Source organism: Pan troglodytes, chromosome 10 (assembly GCF_028858775.2).
Source record: "Pan troglodytes isolate AG18354 chromosome 10, NHGRI_mPanTro3-v2.0_pri, whole genome shotgun sequence".
In the NCBI taxonomy this organism is placed as follows: domain Eukaryota; kingdom Metazoa; phylum Chordata; class Mammalia; order Primates; family Hominidae; genus Pan; species Pan troglodytes.
The window spans coordinates 107,213,581-107,234,248 of record NC_072408.2 but is presented as its reverse complement, the minus strand read 5'-3'; the positions used below and the strand labels follow the sequence as shown (position 1 = coordinate 107,234,248).

At 42.4% G+C, this 20,668-nt stretch overlaps 1 protein-coding gene and 1 non-coding gene across 2 annotated transcripts in view; both read right to left on the bottom strand.

The window, feature by feature from the left end:
• SLC17A8 (solute carrier family 17 member 8) overlaps positions 1-20,668 on the bottom strand; it is a 65,704-nt gene that overhangs the window by 13,831 nt on the left and 31,205 nt on the right. Inside the window, exons 3-9 of the mRNA XM_054663448.2 lie at positions 17,088-17,206; positions 14,721-14,835; positions 11,784-11,871; positions 6,333-6,419; positions 5,717-5,856; positions 5,451-5,600; positions 4,025-4,157 (exon numbers count right to left, since the gene is read on the bottom strand). Coding sequence (XP_054519423.1) covers positions 4,025-4,157; positions 5,451-5,600; positions 5,717-5,856; positions 6,333-6,419; positions 11,784-11,871; positions 14,721-14,835; positions 17,088-17,206 — 832 coding nt within the window. The remainder of the gene's footprint in view (positions 1-4,024; positions 4,158-5,450; positions 5,601-5,716; positions 5,857-6,332; positions 6,420-11,783; positions 11,872-14,720; positions 14,836-17,087; positions 17,207-20,668) is intronic.
• Positions 5,946-6,051, bottom strand: LOC112205168 (small nucleolar RNA U13). Its single transcript, XR_002939017.1, has one exon. It is a non-coding gene; the product is annotated as a small nucleolar RNA U13 (small nucleolar RNA).

Here is a 20,668-nt window from a genome sequence, read left to right as displayed (position 1 = left end):
GACAGGCTCCAAGATATGTGTGATCCTTCTCAGATGAGAAATGCCTTCTATATTTCTTAGTAGGAAACCAAAAAGCCAACCAAAATTCTCTGGAAGATCATACCAGTGCTTCATCATTTCCAAATCAACCTGCATTCTTCACTGATAGCACAAAACTTTGTTTTCATGTAGTTATCTCTGCTCTAGCATTTCTGTATTTAAGCAGAAAAAGTGGGACCATTATGGTCTTTTAAAAATTTTATTTTCTATATATAACTCACTGGTCCTACTATGTCAAAATATAAAAGAATGGCCGGGCACGGTGGCTCATGCCTGTAATCCCAGCACTTTGGGAGGCTGAGGTGGGTGGATCACAAGGTCAGGAGATCGAGACTACCCTGGCTAACACGGTGAAACCCCGCCTCTACTAAAAAATACAAAAAATTAGCCGGGTGTGGTGGCGGGTGCCTGTAGTCCCAGCTACTCGGGAGGCTGAGGCAGGAGAATGGTGTGAACCTGGAAGGCGGAACTTGCAGTGAGCTGAGATCGCGCCACTGCACTCCAGCCTGGGTGACAGAGCGAGACTCCATCTCAAAAACAAAACAAAACAAAACAAACAAACAAACAAAAAATATATATATATGAACATGAAAAGCCATGTGAAGAGGTATTTTTTAAAGATGGGAGATGAGGCAGAAAGATTCCACATATGCCTTCTAGTTTCTGCAGAAAAAAACTATTTCCTCTCAACAGGCACTTTGTTAGCAATTAAACATCTTTGAAAGTTCTCATCACCACAACATAACATAATCACCACCAATTATGGAGAAACAGCAGAGGTACTGGGGCAGAATTAAATAGGAACAAGACATTCCCACAAAATATGCTCAAGAATCTCCAATGCATCTGGGTTTAGAAGAGGTTGTGCAAATAGTGTTTAAATCCAGAAACTTCTTTAAAGTTGCCAGTTTAGAAGTACATTTTTTTGTCCAAAGGAAATACAATCGCAGATATTTGTTAAAGAACTCTTTGAAAAACTTCTGTGTTTTTTGTGTCTTGAACATAGGAGAAAAAAAGCAGCATTAACATTTGTTGAGAACTTTTTATAGGTTGAACACCGCACTAGGTGCATTCATATGTTGTATCATTTAACTCTCATAACTATCCTCTGAAGTAAATATTATTATGTAATTTAAAGATGAGAACTGTTGGCTCTGAGAATTTAGAAATTGACCCCCCTCTCTCCATCTCCATTGCCACCTCATTTGTCTAAGCCACCATCTTCTCTAGACAGGACAACTGAAATCACCTCCTACCTGGTCTCCCTTCTTTTACTCTTGTACCCTGCATAATTCCCCAGATTAAAAATAAATAAGCAAGGCCAGGCGAGGTGGCTCATGCCTGTAATCCCAGCACTTTGGAAGGCCGAGGCGGGCGGATTACTTGAGGTCAGGAGTTTGAGACCAGCCTGGCCAATATAGTGAAACCCTGTCTCTACAAAAATACAAAAGATTAGCCAGGCATGGTGGCCCATGCCTGTAATCCCAGCTACTCAGGAAGCTGAGGCAGGAGAATCACTTGAACCCAAGAGGCGGAGGTTGCAGTGAGCTGAGATTGCACCACTGCACTCCAGCCTGGGTAATAGAGCGAGACTCTGTCTCAAAAAAAAAAAAATGAGATCATATCCATTCCGTGCTTTAAATCATCTGCATCTCAATGTACTTCAAATAAAACCCAAGCTCTGCATACGCCGACAAGGCCTGCCATGATCTGACCCTAGAAAAACATCCCGATCCCATCTCCCGTCACTCAGCCATTCTGACTCCCCTTCCTTCTATTCTCACACAGGCCACATTCCTGCCTGCCCCAGGGTCATTGCACATACTATTCCCTCTGCCTAAAATCTTTTCCTGAGAGAGCTGCAATAAGGCAGCACATGATGAGTTGCCAATCTAGCCATGTGGACATATTCAGAGGGATCACTGGAGAATGGCATGGCTTTAAGGAAACATAAGAGGAGAAGAATTGAGCTGGATGTATAGAGAGGACTGGATTGAGAGGTGAAGGTGAGAACTCACAGGGAAAGAGAAAGGGAGTGGGCAAAGTCAGAGACAGAAAGATATGTTCAGGGCTTGGGTGAGGGCTGTTCAGCTGGAGCAGAATTTTATCATTAGAAGGGTGAGGCTTTGGCTACTGTATTAGTTTTCATTTTATAAATGTTTTATTTTTTAATAGAGAAAAGTTCTCACTATTGCCCTGACTGATTTCGAACTCCTGAGCTCAAGTGGTCTGCCCGCCTCAACCTCCCAAAGTGCTAGGATTGCAGGAGTGAGCCACTGCACCCTGCCTACCACTGTGTTAGTTTTCATTTGCTGCTGTAATAAATTACCACAAACTCAGTGGCTCAAAACAACACAAATATCAAGTATCTGCTGAGGGATAGACTTAGGGGTCTTTAAGATCTATTCCAATGATTAGATGTCACCTCTAAAATACGCTCTGCACTATTGTACAGTTCTGGAGGCCAAAAATCCAAAATGGTACAGGGCTAAAGTCAAGGCAGCAGCCTACAGAGTTGCATTCCTTCTAGAGGTGCTATGGCGGAATCGCTTCTTGTCTTCTCCAGCTTCTAGGGTCTGCTTGCATTCCTTGGCTTGTGGCTGCATCACTCTGACTCTTGCCTCCACCATCACATCTTCTTTTCTGACTCTGACCCTCCTTCCTCCTTTTATAAGGATTATTGTGATTATATTGGGCCCACCTAGATAATGCAGGATAAACTCCCATCTCAAGAACCTCAATTTAATCCCACCTGCAAAGTCCCTTTTGACATGTGAGAAAACATATTCACAGCTTCTGAGGATCAGGACATGGGCATTATTCTAGCTGCTACAGCTCTCTTGGAGAGGACTTGAATGCAATATCCCAGAGCTTCACCTCCTGCCCACCAGATAGCAGGCCTACATCCGCTAACCCTCAGTCCTCTACAAGAAAGTTCAAGCTAGGCCCACACATCCCTGCCTGGGACCAGCAGTTAAGGAACTGGGAGAACAGGTGCCAACAGACTCTTGGGCTTTCTTCCCGAAATGCTATGGGATCAGATCATGCCTGCTCCTGTGTCCCTCGGTATAGTCTTCACTTCTAAATGTGCCAGACCTAGCTATCTGTCAGAGCATACGCAATCCGTCCCTTTCAACTTAATATCACAGTTGTGAGCTCTTGCCCATAGGTGGCGCTATCCTCTACCTCCTGCTCGCTCATCCTGACTAGTCCTCCAGAGGGGTAGCCACAAACTAAGAGCTTTGGCGGTAGGCTCTGGCCTACCTGATACCTTGCAGGGATCTGCTACTTGAGCAAGTCCCTTTATTTTACCTCTGTTTCCTCATTGCAAATTGCATATAGTAATAGTACCTGCTCCACATGGTGGTTATGAAGATTAAATAAAATAATGTATGTAGAAGATTTAGCTTAGTGTCTGGCACAGAAAGCATTCAATAAATGTTAATTTTAAAAGCTAAACAAAAAAGATGAGTTTTTTAAAAAGCACTCATGAACATTGTAGGGGTTCACAATTACTTTCGCCTACCTCTTTTGGGAAATCACCTAACATTCACTTTGTCTTTACAAAATTAAAACATAAAGCAGGAGCTAAATAAACCAAGAAAGAGAATGGTGTGTGTGTGTGTGTGTGTGTGTGTGTGTGTGTGTGTGTGCATATATCCCATGCACAAGCATAGGCTAGGAGGAAAGACTACTTTTCTTCTGTTTCTTACCAAAACATATGGATAGGTAGAAAGGTAAGCAGAGAAGGGAATAAACTACATAAGCAAACAATAAATGTGGAAGGATGTATGGAAAGGTCCCAGCTGGATGACCTCTTGGCAGCACTGTGACGGACAACACTCAAGTATCTGTTGAGGGACAGACTTAGAGGTCTTTAAGATCCACTCCAATGATTAAATATCACTTCTTAATATATGCTCTGCAGTTCAGTTTACCCTAATTCTACAAAAGCTGCCTAAGCCATCTATGAAATCCACAGTACCTCCACAGTTCATGATTTTTCTGACAGCAGTTGTGGTCAAAATTTGTCTGCTTCTTAAATAATCAGCCAATTGTCCTCCAATAGGTACAACGATTGTCATAACCATGTGTGGGACTGCTGACAAGAGACCCACCTGGAAGGGAAGGAAACAGTAAGCAATTTGTCATTATTTCTGAGAGAGGGGCCTCCCTAATTCCCTTGCCCACCTCCACTCCACAGCCCCCCTACCTACCACCACCAAATTTAAGCATCTAATTATGTGGGAGCTGGGTAGGCCTGAATTTCATAATAAATAAATGATGAATGAGCGAATGATTTTAGACCTATCTGTGTCCTCTACCAGATTGGAAGCTCCTTGAGGGCAGAGATGACTTTTATTCATCACAGAGGGCATGGCACATGGGAGATAAAGCACTTGGCACCCAGTGAGCACTGATGACTGATGACAGCCACCATTTCATGACTATGCCAGCTCTTCCATGGTCACTTCTGACAGTATCTGTAGCTAGGCAGACATTTGTGTTTGCTCGGCTGCTGTTCTTTCCCTTGTAGGAAAGAGGTTTATCTTATGATGATGGTTTATGATTCACTATCCACACCCTTCCTCCCTAAAACACAATTGGCTTGATGATAATGTCTGGGAGCATTGAAAGAGGTTCTTTCTTTTTTTTCTGTTTATTTTTTCTTCTTCTTTTTTTTTTTTTAGACAGAGTCTTGCTCTGTTGCCCAGGCTGGAGTGCAGTGGTGCAATCTCGCCTCACTGCAACCTCCGCCTCCTGGGTTCAAGTGCTTCTCCTGTCTCAGCCTCCTGAGTAACTAGGATCACAGGTGTGCATCACTACGCCCAGCTAATTTTTGTATTTTTAGTAGAGGCAGGGTTTCGCCATGTTGGTCAGGCTGGTCCTAACCTCAGGTGATCCGCCCGCCTTGGCCTCCCAAAATGCTGGGATTATAGGCGTGAGCCACCATGCCTGGCAGAAAGAGGTTCTTTCTAACCCATTGCAAGCAATGATTGTTACTGCTATAGCCACCATTATGGAGAAGGGGTGTTCTGCAAAATGAATGGTAAGGTTCTTACTGCTACTCACTGAGTAGCTTACAGGAAAAAAAGAAAACCCACACCCTCAAATCTTTTTATCCTTGCCTAATATGCCGTCCTTGAGCTAGCTTCAAAAACACTCTAAGATTGGGTACAACATAAATCTTTAAAGCAGCTTAATACGGCTCTGATCCTTGCTAAGAAGAAATTAAACAGCTATGCATACTATGCATAGAATGTATAACTTGTCTGACAGCCAGGCTATTAGGTGTCACAGAACTGTTATGAATTACAATCAGCAATTTAATTATTTTATCATACAAAGTTATTCTCTGTAGAATCAAGAGATTTAAAGTTCAAAAACATTTGGAGCATCTGTATGTTTACCTTACTTATTGCAAATCCAAAGACCTCTTCAAAATAAGCAGGCTGACTTATGAGGAGCAAATAAAAGGTCCAGCTTCTGCAAAAATTTGCCACAATGATTGCATAAACCGGCAAAGATGTGAAAAATCTTTTCCATGGGGTACTAAATTTCTAGGGAGTAAAAATACCATGATATTTTTAGTAAAAATATTGACATTTTTTCTGTAAGAAGGCAACACAATCACTCATGAAAAGAGATAAGTCTTCATCTGACTTTTTATACTTACACTTAGACTAACCACGTTGGCCCCCTCTCCTATGCTTGTCTCTATATAGGTCTTCTCCTCATTGGATATTGTTGGATGAGCTGCTGGGCACTCATAGGCCTGCAACAGCCAAAACATGTACCAAATAATCCCAAACATGCCTGCAGTTAAAAAAGAAAAGGCTGGGTTATATGGTCTCATTTTCTTCCATTTCTAAATTTTTCAATTTTTACCATATATATTTTTTTCATGTAAAATGGGTAATGTACCAATGTTGTAACAAGGTTTGACGGACTCAGACATCTCATACATGCACGTGAACACCCAATTATCACATTTATGAACTACAAAAGGATCTTTACAATATTTCCAAATGGCAGTATGTTCAGCTAGGGGAAAGTATTTTGTTGACATTCCTCTTGTTAACTGGTATTTAAAGAAAGACAATGTTCTGCTTATTTTTTTAGGTCAACTTTAATATAAACATTAATCAAATCATAGATAAAGTATTCCATTTATACAATAAACTTGTTTTAGTAATCTCTATTTTGATGTAATGAACTCTGAGCCAAACCCATATGCAGTAAAATACCATCTCTATGAGTCACATGTGAACTTGTGAAGTCAAATCACTCACCATAAATATAAAAGACAGAGGACCATCCAATGTACTGCACCAACACCCCAGCCAGGGGCATTGCAACAACTGCCCCTGCATAGGAACCTGGAACAAGAAAAGATTGAGGGAATCTGATCAATCATCATGCAAGCCTTTTCACCTCATTTAGAATTCATATGGTAAAGTCAGGAATTAATCAAACTGAGCAGGAATCAGACTGCCTCCGTGCAGAGAGACAGACAAACTCCCAGTGTGCCATAGAACAGGGCTTCCAGGAGAGGAAGGTCACCAAGATGCCCTTTAACTTCATCCAGAGACCACACGGGATTTAGACAAAGATTGCTCCAGCACCACAGTTTGGAATTACATGAGAGAATGGAATCAGAAGATGAAAAAAATCTAAGAGAAATTTTGAAAATTCAACCAGGCACAATATTGGAAGCTAAAAAGAGCAAGCAAAGGAACATAGAAAATTTGCTTAGGAGGACTGGGAGGATTCTCATCCAGATCTTTAAATGAGGGACACTGAATTATTTAAAAGATCATGATTTTTAAAGTCTTGATTTAAAAAAAAAAAAGGAGAGGGTTGCCAGGCACGGTGGCTCACGCCTGTAATCCTAACACTTTGGGAGGCTGAGGTGGACAGATCACTTGAGGCCAGGAGTTCAAGACCAGCCTGGTCAACATAGCAAAACCCCATCTCTACTAAAAATACAAAAAATTAGCCTGGCACGGTGGCGCATGCCTGTAATCCCAGCTACTTGGGCGGCTGAGGCACAGGAATCGCTTGAACCCGCGAGGCGGAGGTTGCAGTGAGCCAAGATCTCACCACTGCACTCCAGCCTGGGTGACAGAGTGAGACTGTATCAAAAAAAAAAAAAAAAAAAAGGTGAGGGGTGAACAATTAAATTCCAGATGGCAAGAGCGCTGCTGTCTCCATTCAGCTCCTGAATGGGTATATTTTTACATGTATTTCTTACTTTGTAAAACTTAACCTTGCAAATGCTTACCTGTGTGTGAATGTTTATCTTGTCTAGACAAGATAATTGTGACTAGAGGCAGTGAGCTGACCTCTGCTATCCTCTGGACGTCTGGTAGGGAAAGATGAGCCCTGTGACCTCCCATTATTGAGAGTTATTAGCTGAAAGGAGAAGTTACTCTCTGAAACTCCCCCTGGGCTGTGAATGAAAAAACTCTTGCTTCAGAAAAAGTGAGTGGTGAAAGGAAATTCTATATCCCAGAATTTGATGCTAAGGAAGATCTTTAGGAAATGGGAGGTTGGGGATCTTCCAGAGAAATAGATTAAATCACATCTTTCCAAGGTGAGCCTGACCCTCGGTGAAAAGCCCAGCCTGAGATCTGGAATCTGAACATCATGACACCCGAGGAAGTCAAGAGGCTCATTTTCCTCAGAGATAAGATGGGAATGAAATATCCATCTCAAGGGGTTGTTTTGAGATTCAAATAAACTATGTATGTGAAGATGCTTTGTAAGCTATAAAGGGTTACACAAATGCCAGCTATTACCGCTATTATCATGTACAGAATGACAACACACTCAAAAAACAATCTCAGGGCTCCTCAAACCAATAAGGTGAGCACTCCAGGCATGTGTTGAGAATGGGCTGCAGGTCTCATTCTGCTGTGCGTGGAGATAGGGTGGCCTTTGTCCCCAGGCCAAATACCCTGGGAGGTGGGGTGGGTGAGTCTGGTTTAGGTAATACAAAAGAATGCCTGGGACAGGGGCAGGTAGAGAATAACCCCACCAACTAAGATGCACTGAGTGCTTTCTGGGTGCCTAGTACCATGCTAAGTATACTGTACCTATCACTTTGTTTAACTCTCCTTCAACCTGACAAGGTAAGTACCAATATGACCCCCATTTTATAAGGAGAAAGCCAGGCTGGAGGAGGGGAGGCAGATTGCCTGAGGTCACACAGGTAGAAGTGACAAGTCACAGGACAGGAGCCCAGGTCTGTGGAACCCCAAAGCCCTTACTCTTATTTAATCATTCAGTCATGCCTCCTTCACTCAAAAGCACCTAATAACTCCCCTTACATAGTAAAAAGCATTCTATCATTGGGGAAACTTTACAATGTGATATGGCTTGGCTCTGTGTCCCTACCCAAATTGCATCTCAAATTGTAATCCCCACGTGTTGAGGGAAGAACCTGGTGGGAGGTGACTGGGTCATGGGGGCGGATTTCCCCCGTGCTGTTCTTATGATAGTGAGTGAGATCTCATGAGATCTGATGGTTTAAAAGTGTGGCACCTTCCCCTTCACTCTCTCTCTCTCTCTCCTGCCACCATGTAAGACGTGCCTTGCCTCCCCTTTTGCCTCCTGCCATGATTGTAAGTTTCTTGAGGCCTCCCCAGCCATGCAGAACTGTGAGTTGATTAAACCTCTTTCTTTTATAAATTACCCAGTCTCAGGTGGTTCTTTATAGTTATGTGAAAACAGACTAATACACAATGTGACCTAAACTACCCTTCTTTTCTATCAGAAAAAATCTTCCTCATCCTTTTAGACATTCTCCAGTGTCAGTTCCTATTAGACACAGCCCCTTGAGCAAACAACAGGGCACTCAGCCCTTACTGCAGCTGCCCCCAGCTGCTCCCAGACTGCCCTGGGGAGCAGACTGCAGCTCAGTCCCCTGGGCCTCAGATGATTGTTGAATGGTATGCGGAGAAGGAAGAACAGAACTGGGGGTGAGAAAGAGCCCCCGGTTCAGCCCTCACTAGCTGTAAGAATTTAAATCTTCTTTCCTCCCTCAGCCTCAGTTTCCTCAACTATAAAACAATGGGTTGTAACTGGATGTATTAGTCTGATTTCATGCTGCTGATAAAGACAAACCCAAGTCTGAGCAATTTACAAAAGAAAGAGGTTTAATTGGACTCACAGTTCCACGTGGCGGGGGAGGCCTCACAATCATGGCAGAAGGCATAGAAGAGCAAGTCACATCTCACGTGGATGGCGGCAGGCAAAGAGAGAGCTTGTGCAGAGAAACTCCCGTTTTTAAAACCATCAGATCTCATGAGACCCATTCACTATCACGAGAAAAGCATGGGAAAGACCCACCCCCATGATTCAATCAATTCCCACCAGGTCCCTCCCATAACACATGGGAATTATGGGAGCTACAAGATGAGATTTGGGTGGCGACAGAGCCAAACCATATCACTGGATGTTTTCTAGAATCCCTTCTAACTCCAATATCTTTTGAGATTAAGAATTTATACACTCCAAGCCTGGATTTCCTTCTTCCACATTTTCCTTTGGCTGTTCTTTGAAACCAAGGCCACACCTTAGCTGGGACATGTAATGAGGCCTGTGTCCTTGATCAGGTAACTTTCCTTGAGAGTCAAACCATTTCTTAAATCAGCCCTTTTAGGGCTATAAAAACACACTAAGAATGGGGAGTGGCTGCTAGTCATGCTCATTTTGCTGGCAAATCAAAACGAAAGGTCTTACAAATAAACCATCCAAAGAAAGTAAGGTCAAGGATCTAACAAGCCACAAGGCCAGCTGAGGTGAGTCTTATCCTCTTCTAGAGTTGGTATAAGCACAGTAGTAGGGATGGAGATGTTCTTAAACTGCAAATGAGCGGATGGAGATGGTTTCTAAGGACAAGAGACACTGAATATGTAAAGACATCTCAGCTGAACATGCAATTCCCAACTAGGCACAAAGTAGGCATAGCGGTGAATACCTCACACCACATTCTCAGGATTACTTTATTATTATTTCAAGGAGGTAAAAGGCCAGCAGGAAGAGGAAAATTAAAACATATGCAGAAATAAATAGAAAGCTATCTTTCTCCCTTTAGCAAAGAAGAATATCTTAGGAAAAGTGTGCTAGTTTGAAAATCAGACAGACCTAAGCTGTAATTCACACTGCCTAGGCCACACTGTGACTTTTGTGGTCTAAGGTACTTTTTTTTTTTTTTTGAGATGGGGTCTTCCTCTGTCACCCAGGCTGGAGTACAATGGTGTGATCTCGGCTCACTGCAACCTCCACCTCCGGGCTCAAGAGATCCTCCCACCTTGGCCTCCTGAGTAGCTGGGACCACAGGCATGAGCCACCGCACTCAGCTAATTTTTTGTATTTTTGGTAGAGATGGGGTTTCACCATGTTGCCCAGGTTGGTCTCAAACTCCTAGGCTCAAGCAATCCTCCACCTCAGCCTCCCAAAGTGCTGGGATTACAGGTGTGAGCCACCGTGCCTGGCTGGTCTAAGGTACTTTTACCTTCATGGGCCCCTTCCCCCAACACATTTACCACTGTGTTGATGGCAGCAGCATGTGCTGTTGTTGTTCTGTTGTTGATTGATACCTAGGGACCCAGCCACACCTAGAGAGGCCTGTCCCACAGGGGTAGCTTGGAGATGGCAACCTCAGCGAGGTGAAGTTTGGAGATGCAGGAATTAAAGTCACATACTACTTGGGAGCTACTCATTTACTTTCAGATAAGATGGATGGTCTCTACTTCTTATTATCTGGGATATAATGACAAAAATTAATTTACATTTCTATATGACAATGTGTACATGGTAGGAGCGTGAAGTAAGGAAAGTTCCAGATCAACAATCAGGTCTCGTTCTAGCTCCATGATCTTGGGCAAGTCACTGAACTTTAGTTTCATATAAAAAGAAGAGGCGTGGGATGCTTGATGATCCCATCTTTCCACTTTTGTCCTTAGCAAATGTCATTTGTTGGCTAATCCAACAACCACTTCCAACCCTTTCTCCCTTCCCCTTCACTCCTGAAGAGGCTGGTGAAGCTAGGCATCTGCTTGCCTAGCCTCCTCTGCATTTAGTAAAGCATATGATACAGTTAGGGCCAAAGAAATTAAAGTGGAAGGTTGGTAGGGGGCTTTGGGAAAGCTTTTGTTTTCCTGATGAAAGGGACAGATGGAATAAGCACAGAAGTAAATAAAAAGCTATGTCTGAGGATAGCAGAGTAGAAAGTCAGAACATGCCTAGGCCCTGGATGGATTTTTGAGCAGCAGAACCAACACTAGCCACCACTCACCTTTAGAATTCTGTTATATAAAATAAATTGACTCATTTTAAGGCCCTTAGTAGGGTTTTCAGTTGCTTGAGGCCAAAAAAGCATTCCATTTCTTTTTTCTTTTTTCTTTTTAGATACAAGGTCTCACTCTGTCACTCAGGCTGGAGTGCTGTGGCCATCATAGCTTAATGCAGCCTCAACCTCCCAGGCTCAAGCAGTCCTCCTGCCTCAGCCTCCCTAGTAGCTAGGATCCCAGGCACACACCTCCATGCTCGGCTAATTTTTTTTTTTTTTAAAGACGAAGTGTCACTATATTGTCCAGGCTGATCTCGAACTCCTGGGCTCCAGGGATCCTCCTGCCTCGGCCTCCCTAAAGTGCTGAGATTACAGGCGTGAGCCACTGCATGAACCCAAAAAAAGCATTCATAAATAAAATTTGTTACGATTCTAATATACCCACCACAAAAAGAGGTTGTGGCCAGTCGGCTTCTCTCCAAAGGTGGTGCCCACTTACTCCACATCCCATGGCAGGCTGGGTAGGTCACACCCTGGCAGAAGAGTTGAAAATAGATTAGTTGATTTGACTGTAGTTTCTGCTTGTGTTTAAAATATGGATGCTGCTTCTTCACACAGGCTACAATATAAAAGCCCAATTTACAGACACTGTTGTAGGTTGAATGTTTGTATCCCCACCAAATTCCTATGTTAAAACCTAATTCCCAATGTGATGGTATTTGGAGATGGACCTTTGGGAAGTGACTCAGTAATAAGGGTGTAGCCCTCATGAATGAGATTAGTGCCTTATAAAAGAAACTCCAGAGAGCTCCCTCATCCGTTCTGCCATGGGCAGACAAAGAGAAGGTAGTTGTTTATGAACCAGGAAGCTAGCTCTCCCAAGTCACCAATCGGCCAGCACCTTGATCTTTGACTCCTCAGCCTCCAGAACTGTAAGAAATACATTTCTAGGCCAGGAGCGGTGGCTCACGCCTGTAGTCCCAGCACTTTGAGAGGCTGAGGTGGGCGGATCACTTGAAGCCAGGAGTTCAAGACCAGCCTAGCCAACATGATGAAACCCCATCTCTACTAAAAATACAAAAACTAGTTGGGCATGGTGGTGCATGCCTGTAATCCCAACCACTTGGGAGGCTGAGGCACAAGAATCGCCTGAACCCAGGAGGCAGAGATTGCAGTGAGCTGAGATTGCACCACTGCACTTCAGCCTGGGCAACAGAGCGAGACTGTCTGAAAAAAAAAAGGCCAGGCACAGTGGCTTATGTTTGTAATCCCAACAGTTTGGGAGGCCGAGGTGGGCGGATCACCTGAAGTCAGGAGTTTGAGACCAGCCTGGCCAACGTGGAAAAAGCCTATCTCTACCAAAAATACAAAAATTAGCCGGGTGCAGTGGCATGTGCCTGTTATCCCAGCTATGCAGGAGGCTGAAGCAGAAGAATCGCTTGAACCTGGGAGGCAGAGGTTGCAGTGAGCTGAGATCACACCACTGCCTCCAGCCTCGGTGACACAGTGAGACTCTGTCTCAAAAAAAAAAAAAAATTCTTTTGTTTATAACCTACCTAGTTTATGGTATTCTGTAGAAGCCCAAATGAACTAAAACAGACACTAAACAGCATGACTGAGCTATTTTGACTCACAGTACAGATGCTGAAATTAAAATACAGTTCACATGTAAGCATGGTAGGAGATGGGGGAAAAGGTCTTTATATTTATATTTCATATTATCATAGACTATCAGTGTAGGAAGAGCCTTCCACAATCAGTTGGTCCATCCACTCATTTCAAGATACAGAACCTGAGGCTCAGGGCTGTTAAGTGACTAAAATTTAGTCTTCATGGATGCTAATATCGTGTTCTTTCCACTACACGGGTACATCCCAAAGTGTCGTATATGTCCCTCTAGTGGGACTAGAGTTGGATTTGAAATGATATAACAACTTACATTTTTAATTATAACATATATACTAGTGTATGTATATTATATATACACACTATATATGATACAGTATATATATACACTATATATATACTATATATGTATATATTATATATACATATATAACATATATACACTAGTATATATGTTATAATTAATCTATATATAATTAAATTTATATATAATTATACTATATATATATATATATGTATGTATGCTTTGAAAAAGATGTAACTAGTGGCTGGGCGTGGTGGCTAACACCTGTAATCCCAGCACTTTGGGAGGCTGAGGCGGGCGGATCACCTGAGGTCAGGAATTCAAGACCAGCCTGGCCAACATGGTAAAACCCCATCTCTACTAAAAATACAAAAAATTAGCCGGGTGTGGTGACTGGCACTTGTAGTCCCAGCTACTCAGGAGGCTGAGGCAGGAGAATCGCTTGAACCTGGGAGGCAGATGTTGCAATGGGCCGAGATCGTGCCACCGCACTTCAGCCTGGGCTACAGAGCGAGACTCTATCTCAAAAAAAAAAAAAGGAAAAGATGTAACTAGCACATCAAACCCATGATTTCAAAGATGGTATTGCTTAGAGTAATAGGTATCTTTTGTTTTTTGTTTTAAATGAGTCGATCTAGGGGAAAACAATAGGCAAATAATAGTACAAGTTGTACATGGGCATGACAAACGGGCAAAGGTCAGAGGTGAATGACTGTGTTTGGGAAACATTGCTGTATATCGAGGGTTGGCAAACTATGGGCCAATTGGTTCACCATCTGTTTTTGTATAACCCACAAGCTAAGAATGTTTTTTACATTTTAAAATGGTGAGAAAAAAAATCAAAAGAAGAATAATATTTAATGGCACACAACAATCATATGAAGTTCAACTTTCAGTTTGTAAAATGTTTAATTGGAACGTAGCCATGCCCATTTGTTTCCATATTGTCTCCGGCTGCTTTTGCACTATAACAGCAGGGCTGAGTAGGTGCAACAGACACTGTATGGCCTGTAAAGTCCAAAATATTTACCTTCTGGCTCCATATCATGCTGCCTCCTTCATTGAATTAAATCTCTGCATCAGACTACACCCTTGAAAATGTACAGATTTATTAATGAATCCACTTAAATTGTTTTAGTGGAATGAGCCTCTGCTATGTGAACTGTAGATTTGGGCTTCAGTTACACTATCTATTAAAATGAAGAGGGTCAGGTTAGATTATCTCTAAGATCATTATGCAAGGGTACTTTATTGTTCATAAATGTAAAATCACACAGGCATTTTAATTAAAATTCTTGCAATTTTAGCCATTACCAGAGAATGGAAACAGCAGGAAAAGGAAGAAAATATAGAAAAAAACTGAGTAAAGGTGATTTTCTTCAGAAGCTGAATTTTCTAAAGGACTGCGCTGTCTCTAGCAACATCAAAAACTGTAAGGAAAGTATCTCCTACCTCCACTAAACCTTGCAGAATTCTGACACACATGACGCATCCATAATGCACTCTGGCTGCAGCGGGAATGAACATGTTCAGAGTCGACGTTAAGAAGATGGCAGCTCCAAAGACCCTGGGGGACCAAAGCATTGTGTTATTCGGCAGGCCCGCTGATGGATGTGCTACTTCAGCTAAGCACCAGAAACAAACCTAACAGTTCATGAAAGATCCCTGTGGAAATCCCTGTGGAAAGATCACACCTGTAATCCCAGCACTTTGGGAGGCTGAGGTGGGTGGATCACCTGAGGTCAGGAGTTTGAGACCAGCCTGGCCAACATGGTGAACCCCATCTCTACTAAAAATACAAAAAATTAGCCAGGCATGGTGGCTGGCACCTGTAATTTGGAGAAATAGATGTGTTAGGGTCTAGTGTACCCCAAGCTAGACTCTTGGGCTTCTTTGATTCCCAAGCTCTGGCCCCTGGACCAACTATGAACAAATTTTTGGTGGCACAGGGATGTCCTGCCTGGATGATGTCCTGAAAAGTTGGAGATTGGCCAGGTTCAGGTAAGCTTGCTAGAGACCTACCATCCTGCCTGGTTCCCCACCGACTGATCTTTTCTGACTGTTACTGTATGTTTGAGGTTGTTTCCTGCTTCCCAGAGTCAGAAACACTGACTATCCAAGAAGCATTGTATGTCCTGGGACCAGCCAAGCACAAGACAGGTTGTGTACCTGTCTTAGCTCCCATTTCCTGGCCAGCTCAGGGTGCCCTGGGAAAAGAGAGCAAGCAGCATTTTCTTCCCCTCTCACATATGTTGATGATGTTTCCACTCTTTTTATGTGCTGGGAAATTAGATTATATGTGATTTTTTTTCAAGGCAGAGGTGTAAGCAGTAACCCAGGAAACCATAGCAACCAATATTTTATCACTTTTTAAAAAGAATACAATAGATAACTAACAATAAATAAAAGACATAAATTAGACAAGAACCTAAATAAATATATGCTTTTCCTATTTAGATCTTATGGTAGTGGCTTCCAATTTTTTTACCTTAACCCATAAACAAAATATATTTTATATTGCAACCCAGTCCATACTCATACATACAAATGTAACTGAAACAAGTCTCAAAAACCAATATTTACCCTTATGTGCAATGCATTCAGATATTTTCTATTTTGTTCTATTTGATTATCTTTTCTTCTATTTCTCTCTTTCTTTTTTAAAAATGCTCATTGGTAAATCATTATATTGTTTTCACAACTATCTAATGAGTTGTGCTTTAGAATTTGAAAAAAAAAACCACTTTTTAAAAATGGAATGCACTTCATGAAATCCATTTATGGAAAGTCATATGGGAAATACAATTGGAAGGGACCTGGAGAGATTTAGTTCACTCCTTTTCTAATACATGATACACTCTACAACATCTCCCCCAAGTGGCCATCCTCCTCTACTTGAATACCTCCGGTGACAGAGAACTCACTGCTTCTTGAGACAGCTCACTCTGTTCTTGGGTACTTTTAATTGCTCAAACACCCACTACAGAGTCTCGAGGACATTAGAGACACATCTTGCAGTCTAGAGGCAAGCCCCCACCACTCATCTGAGAAAACCTTTATGGTACTGGGTGATATTAACATAAGATTACAGAATGTCACTGGTCAAGAGGAACTGAAATACAATCTAGTCCAATGTTTCATTTCACAGATGAAGAAACTGAGGCCCAGGGAGGGAAGGAAAGTGACTCAATAGAGGTCACCCAGTGATCCAGTTAGGGGGCAGGAACCATTTCTCCTGACTCAGAGTTGATTGGTCTTTTTACCACATAATCACTTGAAGAGTTGCAAGGTAAATTTAATTGGATGAAAAACGAAATAAAAAGAAACTCTTGACTGGGCGCTGGTGTCTCACACGCCTGCAATCCCAGTACTTTGGGAGGCTAAGGCGGGTGGATCACTTGAGGTCAAGAGTTTGAGATCAGCCTGGCCAACATGGTGAAACCTCGTCTCTACCAAAAATACAAAAGTTAGCTGGGTGTAGTGGTGCACACTTTTAATCCCAACTGTTCAGGAGGCTGAGGAACCAGAGTTGCTTGAATGCCGAGTGGGGTGGGGGAGGGGGTGGGGCAGAGGTTGCAGTGAGCCAAGATCACACCACTGCACTCCAGCCTGGGTGACAGAGTGAGACAACATCTCAAAAATAAAAATAAAAATAAATTAAGATCAGGGTCATTTGGGATCAGTATCTGTGAATTGCATCTATCCAGATGGCTCCTGTTTTTCATTCTGCACCCCCAAATTGAGAGCCAGCTATGCAGAATTTATAGGTACAAAGCCACATTTCATTGGTTTGTATCATGTTATATCAATTTATCTTACCTGTTAGCAGCAAACTTGTTTGAAATGAAACCACCTGGAATTTGTGTCATAATATAGCCCCAGAAAAAAGATCCATGGATAAGGCCCACTGTTTCTGGATCCCAGTTAAACTGTGCTGTCTGGAAATGAGAAATCAGATATAGTTGTGTTTGTTAGAAAAAGGCTGACAACCATTTTTTACCAATGAGCCTACACAATAATTACCTCATGAGGTCTTTCTTTTTTCATTTATTCAACACATACTTATGGAGGGCATCTTACATACTTGGGGATAGCAGCAAGCAAAAGTCCTGGGCCAGGTGTAGTGGTGTGTGCCTGTAGTCCCAGTTATTTAGGAGGCTGAGGTGGGAAGATGGCTTGGCCCAGGAGGTCAAGGCTGCGGTGAGCCAAGATAGTGCCAATGCACTCCAGCCTGGGCAACAGAGTGAAACCCCATCTTAAAAAACAAAACCGGCCGGGTGCGGTGGCTCACACCTGTAATCCCAGCACTTTGGGAGGCCGAGGCGGGTGGATCACAAGGTCAGGAGATCCAGACCATCCTGGCTAACACGGTGAAACCCCATCTCTACTAAAAATACAAAAAAAATTAGCCGGGCGTGGTGGCGGGCACCTGTACTCCCAGCTACTCAGGAAGCTGAGGCAGGAGAATGGCATGAACCTGGGAGATGGAATTTGCAGTGAGCTGAGATTGCACCACTGCATTCCAGCTTGGGCAACAGAGTGAGACTCCATCTCAAAAAAAAAAAATGAAACAAAAAACAAACAAACAACAGTCCCTGCTCTCATAGATTTCACCTTGTAATAAGAGATTATGTACAAATTTAAATATATATGTATTTATATTAATGGTCATGGTGACTCACACCTGTAATCCCAATGCTTTGGAAGGCCTCGGCAAGAGGATTACTTGAGGCCAGGAGCTCAAGACCAGCCTGGGCAACGTGGCGAGACCCCATCTCTACAAAAAATCAAAAATCTAGCCAGCTAGGCCAGGTGCAATGGCTCACGCCTGTAATCCCAGCACTTTGGGAGATAGAGGTGGGTGGATCATTTGAGGTCAGGAGTTTGAGACCAGCCTAGCCAACATGGTGAAATCCCATCTCTACTAAAAATATAAAAATCAGCTGGGTGTGGTGGCAGACGCCTGTAATCCCAGCTACTTGGGAGGCTGAGGCAGGAGAATCACTTGAACCCAAGAGGCAGAGGTTGTAGTGAGCCAAGATCACACCACTACACTCCAGCCTGGGTGACTGAGAGAGACTCCATCTCAATAGTAATAATAATAATAATAATAATAATAATAATAATAAAAATCTAGCCAGGTGTGGTGTGTGCCTGTAGTCCTAGCTACTCAGGAGGCTGAGATGAGAGGATCCCTGGAACCCAGGAGTTGGTCAAGGTTAAGGTAAGCTAAAAACACACACTGCACTCCAGTGGGAGTGACAGAGCAAGATCCTGTCTCTAAAAATACATATATCTAATGTGTGTGTCTATATATATATATAAAAAATATATATATAATGTGTGTGTGTATATATATATACACAGAGAGAGAAAACACAAAATAGCAATGAATGCTAAGGAGAAAATAAAATAGCTTGTGAATAAAACAAAAAATGGGGTTTTGGGGGGCTACTAAGTTATTTACTACATTATTCAGATGCCAGTTTTGTGATAGCACAAAGAGAATTAGAGTCTTAAGTCTCTCATTTCTTAATGAGGACAATAAAGCCCATTCTACCTATCCATAGGATGTGTGGGGATAAATGGCATGAATATTTCTAGTAGGTTATCTCTCTGCTTAGAGATTTTGCATGCAACAGATTAGGATAGTGACTGGCACACAGTGTAGACTCAATAAATGTTAGCAGCCATTACTGATACTATGCTGATGGCAATAGCAACAACACAACCTTCCACAACCCTTAGGCCATTGAAAATGTGATTCTCTAGGGCTGGAATCCCTTTCCTCATATTCTTTCCCAGGTAAATTAACTCATTCTTTTTAGACTCATTGTAAATGGTCCTTCCTCAGAGGAAACTTCCTGAATTCCCAAAATTGAACTGGTCCCTTTTTCTTGGGCTTGTCTTACAGACCTTTGGTCCCACAGCCATGGCACCAACACAGTGCTGTCTTCAGTGAATGGACATCCACATGTCAATTTCCCACACAGGGCACCAAGAAACTCTAAGATAGCAGCCATGTCCTGTTTGACTTATAGTCTTAGTACCTAAATCAAACGCCTGGGAACATAGAAGGTACAAGTGTGTATTCGCCAAATGAATGAATAAATGAATGGCTTTGTAAAGCTTTTTGATATCAAAATGCAAATATGGAGTAAGAGGGTTCCTAATTATCAACATACTATGTTTTATAAATTTTCATCACTGCTTATCTTATTTTCCTGTCACAAGTTATTACATATTTATCCGCCCATCTGTTCAACGTTCGTCCTGTGCTTCCTGAATGCAATGTTAGGTGCTGGACAGTGTAAATACAGACTCAAACAAGCATTGTCTTTGCCTTCTAGGAGCTCACAGTCCAAGCCACTTTGGCCTATACTCTCTATTTCTCATTTTATGGATTAGAAAGTTGAAGCTCAATGGTAAAAAGGAACTAGCTAGCTATCATTAATTCAAATCAGCTCACCAAATCTGTATTTTGTGTTTATTGTGTAACACGCATAGTTCTATGCACTGGGGTACAGCAGTGAACAGCTGTAGTGACTCCTGCCATTTTGAAGATGCCAGTGGAGATAGCAGGTGATAAACAATTACAGGCAGAGTTAGATGGTAACCAGCAATAAGATGAAAAAATAAAGAAGGGAAGGGAATATGAAGTGTTGGATGGCAGTGTGGTGGGGTAAATTTTAGATAGAATGGCCAGGGAAGTCTTCACTGAGAAGATGAGTTTTAAGTAAAGACCTAAAGAAAGGAAGGGAGCAAGTCATATGGTCATTTGAGATGTGAGCTTTCCAGGCAGAGAAACAGCAAGTACAAGGGACCCAAGGTAGGGTTGTGTCTTGCGTGTTAGAGGAAAAGCAGTATGTCAGTACAGCTGGAGGGTAATGAATGAGGAGGAAGAGAATAGGTGTTAATGCAAGAGAGGTTACAATGATGAAGGGTTCTTTAAGACATCACTGGAACTCTGGCTTTTAAACAAAGAGAAATGAAAACCATTGGAAAATTTGAGCAGAGGTGGAATATGATTTCACTAAGGTGCTTTCTACAGATTTCCTCCTTTAATCTTTAAAACACCTAGAGGTAATTGCAAATGAGGAAACTAAGGCTTAGAGCGATTAGTTTACTTGTCCAAGGTCATACAACTATTTGCAAGGAAAAGGGGACACAAAACCTCTCATCTGCCTAACCCCAAAACACGATATTCTTTCTATTGCTTGGAGAGACTTAATTTTCTCACTAAGGAGAGACAAGACTTCTTTGCCCAGATCCACAGAATTACCTGAGGATCCAAGACAGAGGGAGAACTAGACCCTTTCTCTAACTCCCACTTCAACCAGCTGCTAATTGTCAATCACAACATCCCTTTCTCATGCCTTTCTCTCTGGGGAAATAGTGCT